At 36.8% G+C, this 6,000-nt stretch overlaps 1 protein-coding gene across 15 annotated transcripts in view; it reads left to right on the top strand.

Moving 5' to 3' along the window:
* KIAA0825 (KIAA0825 ortholog) overlaps positions 1 to 6,000 on the top strand; it is a 356,002-nt gene that overhangs the window by 129,381 nt on the left and 220,621 nt on the right. For all 15 annotated transcript variants that reach the window (XR_003046665.1, XM_015590466.2, XM_015590467.2 and 12 more), the window contains one exon: positions 2,241 to 2,380. Coding sequence is in view for 14 of the 15 variants with exons in the window: in XM_015590466.2 (XP_015445952.1) it covers positions 2,241 to 2,380 (140 nt within the window). In the remaining variant the exon portion in view is untranslated. The remainder of the gene's footprint in view (positions 1 to 2,240; positions 2,381 to 6,000) is intronic.

Below are 6,000 nucleotides of genomic sequence, written 5' to 3'. Positions count from 1 at the left end.
CAAGCAAGTTCCCAGAAGTTAGCACTTGGAGTTTAGGAGAGAAATAGGGACTGCCATCATGAGGATTTGCTTCAGCGTTTCAGTCTGAGGGGCTCACCTAGTGGATTCTTCTCTTGGTATCATGTCTGGAACTACTGCAAGAGCCGGACCAATTTGGAAATGCCCAAGGTAATTCAGAACGCCTGAAGTGGTGGACTTGAATCTTCTGCATGAGAGTTAAGTAAAATAGCTCCCTGCTCCTCTCTCCACCACCCACCCAGGGCAGGAGTTTCCCTAGCTAACACAGGCCTCAGCAATTGCCCAAGGAGTTTCTCTATTTCGAGTCATGTTTATCAGAGTCTCACATGGGAAGCCTGAGTTGGTTCAAAGTCCAGATGCGGGCTGAGAAATTTTGTGTATCATAAGGTTGTGAGATGTTCCAAATGCCAAGCCAAGCAGAAGATGCTTTGAAATTTCTTCATTTTATATCTTTGCATCCTCTCACTTTCGCTTAAACCAGCCTGTTGGCAAAGCATCACTGCCCTGTCCCCCGCCTTTTTTTTTTTTTGGTAAGAGTTTGCCTACCCATTTGTGGGCATATGATTCAATCAGCTAACATTCACAGAGTGCTTAAATGTGTTTAGTTCACTGGTAGGAGCTTTGGAGGTTAAAACAAGTTTTTGTGACCTCACGAGACTTGAATCTGAGTAGAGAGATAAAGCTTTAACTGATGAAATAATAAAATGCTTAAATGTGTATATTTTGCCATAAGTGTGTTAATTCAGAGCGAGATAAACCACGATGGAGAGAAATGTTTAGTGGAGACTTCACAAAGAAAGTGATATCATTGCTGCTGATTGAAGGATGGGTAGGATTAAGATAAGTAAAGGATTATGAAGAATTCATTGCAGGGGCGGCAGCCGAGTTAAACTTGAATGGGCATAAAGGCGCAGAGGCAGGAAAGACGAGGCCGACTAGGTCTGTCCTTACTATCTGTGCTCCAGGAAACACTGCCTACCACAGTGGTTCTCAAACCTTAGTGTACATCAGTATCTCTTGGAGGGGCTTGTTAAAGCACAGATTTCTGGGGCCCATCTCCAAAATTTCTAAGGGATGAGGCTTGGGAATTTGCATTTTTAATAAGTTCGCAGGTGACACTGATGTTGCTGGTCCAGGGCCCAGGCTTTGAAAACCACTGGTCTAGACTCTGTTATATCTGGATGGTTCACCACTCTGTAAATTTTATCTGGAAATGATCCTGCAAATTGTTTCTCTCAGCAATATCCTTTGTTCTGCTTTTCTCCACTCTGAAGTTTATCGTCCTCTCATTCATGTTTTTACATTGTTCAATCATACCTTTCCTTCCCAATGCCACCTTATTCCCACAATCCTTATGGCAGCAACCAGATTGAGTTTGATTATTTCTTGCCTTTTTTGTTGTGGTGGTTGTAAGCTGATTTTAGATACTGTGACCTTTAGCCAAGCTAAACTTTAAGATTTTAGAAGGAAAAAGTGAATTATGTTATCCGTTTTCGCCTTCTACTTTACTTTCTTATCTCCTACTGATTCATTAGTAAATGAAAGTGGTGATGTCAGGGACCTGATTTCCATTTTGTGTTCAACACATGTTAATTTCCCAAGGAAAAGCTTATTTGCTTTGGAATTATCTCTCTTTGATGAAATGATTACCAAGTGGGTAGCTGTGTGACTGTTAGAGTAGTTCTGATAATTGCATGTTGATTTAAGGCTTTATGTATTAAATAATTAGATTGCAGTTGACCCTTGACAGAACCTTTGAATTCCTTTAGTTTTATCAGCAATCATAGTTTATGACAAATTTAAAAGTAGCCAAAACCCATTGTAACTTCTTTCTATGAATAATGAAAGGAGTTGGTAACATACAGTAGGTAGTCATATAGTTGGTGAATGAACAAATAAATGTATTCTGAATAAATTCATAAATGATTTTTATTTGTTCTATGAAACTAAAACAGACATAGTTCTGTGAAATATAGGCATGGTTATTTTGTATCAGTTTTAAGATTGGCAGGCTACCAAATGTTAATTTGCTTTTAGCTAGTTGAGATTAAATGTAATTCCTTCCCTGAGCAACCCTAAAGTAAGCAAGCGTGAAAGCATTTTCAGAGTAATCTTGAAGGAATTGACATTTAAAGGAGTTAGCATTACATCTGTACTTTAAGGCTATTAATTTCATAGATAAATTAACTTCATTATTCCATCTTTATCTTGCATTTTGAAAGGACTCCATCAGCTGGACGACTGACAACCGAGGGTCAATTGAAACTGCTCTTATCCCAGCCAGGTTGTAATTGGAACCTGCTTCTGGAAACCCTACTGCATTGTGATGGTTTTTTACTGAGAGTCTTGCTAAAGAGCTCAAGTGAGTATTTGTAGTTATGAGACTGTCCTCAAAAAACCCAGTCATTGTTTGAGTTGAATGAAATTTTTTTCCCAATCGAATGTTGGCAGAGGAATGTAAATCAACTGCATTATATCAACAGTCAGTGGGGTTCGCAGCAGGCAAAATATTGAATTGCTTTATAAACCTATTGGAAAGAATTTTTTTCAGGGACTCTGAATGAGGGAAAACAATATTTTTATATAACACTCTTCTATCATAACTACCATTATATAGAAATATAGAAATGTATCAATATCTGGGTTTTGAAATGCCTACAAAAATTATAGGAACACAGTTACATATCCAAAACTGAAGTATCAATTAGACTTAAGAAGAGAAAGATGGAGAAAGAGAGGGACTGCATTGGAACCATACTAGAAATTTCAGTAGATTGTGAAGAGTGCTTATATAACTTACAAACAAGCAAGCTGCGGCTTACAGCCGTATCCATTGGGGCATGAAGACATAATCATGGAAAATTATGAATAGAAATTGAGGAATAATGGAAGACCATACTTCTCTTAATCAGACTTTCTTTTTTTCATTGTAAGTGCTATTTTAGAAAACAGTAGGTAATGTTATACCAATCTAATGTTATATCCCACTGCCCTCTTGCTATGCCTGTGAAGAGTTTTCAAACCATTTTCTCATACCTCTACACTTTTCTCCTTCTATACTGCACATGACGTCAGATTAATTTTATCAATCACTAGTTTCACTTTCAGTGTCTCATCGCCTGCAGGACCAAATCCATGTCCTTCAGCCATTCAAATATGACCCTGCACTAGTTTTCTAATCTTGTTTCCCACTATTCCTTTGTGCGCATGCGCACACTCACATGCACACGCACACGCACACACACACGCACACCCATTTCAGCCATTGTCCCCAGAGCGCTGTGTATGTGTTCCCTGCACACGTTCGCTCACCCATTTTTCTTACATGAAAGACCTTTTATACGCAGCTCGGTTTCCACCAGTCTGCAAGGGCCAGCAGTGTCAGATCTTTGAAAGCTCCAGCTCACACTGATCTCTTCCTCCCCTGAACTTCACAGTATCCCTTATTTTGGCTGTGTATTCACTCTTTGCATACTCTGCCTTATATAGTTATGATATTTGTATATGAATGAGGCAGATGTCACCAGAACTTACCAGCTTGTTAACATAAAAAGGAAGTTCAGAGCAGTCCCCAGTCCAGATCACTACAGTAATTTCTGAGAATGTCTAATTTCTCAGATCTGCTCATGACCAGTTCCCCATGTTCTTCTCTTCCATCCATCTTAATGTTTGTTTCCCAAAAGCCACTCAGAAAGAGGTGCCTCTCTGCTGAGACCTTTTGGGAATACTGCTTCTCCCCGATGCTCTCAAATCCATAAAGATCTATGGTGCCAAAGGTCACCACAACTTCTCAAGCCTCACCGTGGTCCATGCAGCAGTTTGCAGATTACCCCTCTCCCAAACTCTGAATCTGACTTTATTCCCTTAGACCCCAAGCAACACTGTTCATGCTTCACATCTCAGAAAGTTCACTTGAAAGAATTTCTTTAGCTTCAGGCTGTAACTCCACTCTCCTAAAGGGAAAACGAATGCTAGGAAAACTGCTTCCTCAAGTAGCCAATATTTATTGTTGACTTATTTAGGTGTCGGGCACTGTGCTAAGCACTTTACACTTGTTATCTAATTTGATTCTTGTTATAACCTTATAAAGTATATACTTTTGTTATCCTCATATTAAAAATAACGACATTAAAGATTAAGACAATGGTACTTACCCAGAGATACACATAACTGATAGATATATGGTGGGCAGAACTGGATTTTGAATCAAGCCAGAGCTCTGCCCGCTGCCCTTTCTGTACTAATATTCATGCATATTAAACTCTGGAGAGAACTATCTGGAAGAATTGTAATCTGTACACTCTCAGGTTGGATGGACCAGAACACCCTGATGCATGTGCATTTAACTGATCTTTCCTGTTATGTAGTTAGGGCTGATCATAGATTTTTATATTCCTCGTCAAGCTAGAACAGTGCTTTGTATAAAAAAAAGGAAAAAGAAAAAGAAAAAGTCCAGTGATTGACCAGTCAATGATCAATTAGGACTTAAATATGAAGCAAGGTGGCTATGTGAGTGACATGGGTAGTATCTGAGACAGCTAGAGAGTTCCTTTAACATGACCATTGAAACTCACAAACATGGTCCCAGAGGAGAAATTGTCTCTTATTGATAGGGTTATATAGACTAGTCTAGAAAATCAGTTGAGATCAACCTTTTGACTATACCGATATGGCCACTAAGTAGAGGAAGAACAATTGTAGTCGTGAAGATTTAATCACATTTTCTTACAAATAAATCCCACATTTACTTATCAAAAGTATTAGATTCACTTCTACTATCTACGAAAGATTTACAGTTATCAAAGTTAGCATATTGTATCACCTTCAGTTTGGTTCTTGTGGGCTGCACAAGTGTATTTACCCAATCTGCTCAAATACCCATCATTTTTTCCCCCAAAGACCATTAGGTGTTTGATTGGGGTTATATAGCCACTCTGGTGTTGTCTTGTATTGATTTATTAGCTACTTTAAATATTATAAGGATGAAGTGACATAATTACTAATCAATTGATTGACTGACTTATTAATCTCCAGTAGAATTTTATCACTTTAAGTTAGAAACAATATATTCATGAATCTTACTAACCGGACTAAGATGAAAACTATTATGTAACAAAAATAAGTTTGTAATGTTTTTTGCAGAGATTTCCTTTTCATTTGTTTAGAACTCTCAAGAGTATTTCAGAACACCATTCGGTAATTTAGAAGTTTGATCATATTTTTAGGAAAGCAAAACTTTAAAGTAAAATATGCTGAATTAGATATTTCAAGCAACATAATTATCAGCTTTTTTATGGAAGCATTTTTTTTTTTAATAAAGAATGTCTTTTTCGGTCTAATTGATAAAATTTAACTTTGTGTTAAATTGGCTCATGAATAAGAATAAAGAGATTTTAAGTACATATTTTATTACACATATTTTAAAACAAGGGTCTCTTCATTCAATGAGCAGTTATTAAATTCTGTTAGGTACAGAATTTTTTTGATAGTCATATACTATAAAGATTAAAACATATGGGGTTTTTTTATATTGAGAGTGATGTCTGTAGCTTTTGGTTTTACTCTATGAAAATGATTTATCAGAATTTCTATTTATTTTAAAAGAATCAGCAGAATATATATGGTAGGACTATCTTGTAATATTGAGATGCAATTTCACTGAGGATGAGAAAACAGCAAAATTAAACAAATGAACTGTAAAATTTTAATTTATGATATAGGCTTCCTAGGCTATCTCTTCTAGGAAGTAGAATCATGTTTTTGCCATGTATAATAATTCCTCCTGTATAAAAATATGCAGTAGTTTGAAGGATCAATTACACTGCTAAAATTTGATTAAAATAAACTGATTTCACCTGGTAGGTGGTTTATAACATTCTTTGGCTACAGTTCAGTTGGCATGAGAAGGTAATGTCTGTTGGTTTTATTTTTAACTTAGGCCATCTTAAATTTGAAGGTAAAAAAAAAGCTCTACAAATGTTT

Source organism: Pteropus alecto, unplaced genomic scaffold (genome assembly GCF_000325575.1).
Source record: "Pteropus alecto unplaced genomic scaffold, ASM32557v1 scaffold20, whole genome shotgun sequence".
NCBI lineage: Eukaryota > Metazoa > Chordata > Mammalia > Chiroptera > Pteropodidae > Pteropus > Pteropus alecto.
The sequence above is the reverse complement of the archived record's forward strand: the minus strand, read 5'-3'. Positions and strand labels throughout refer to the sequence as shown.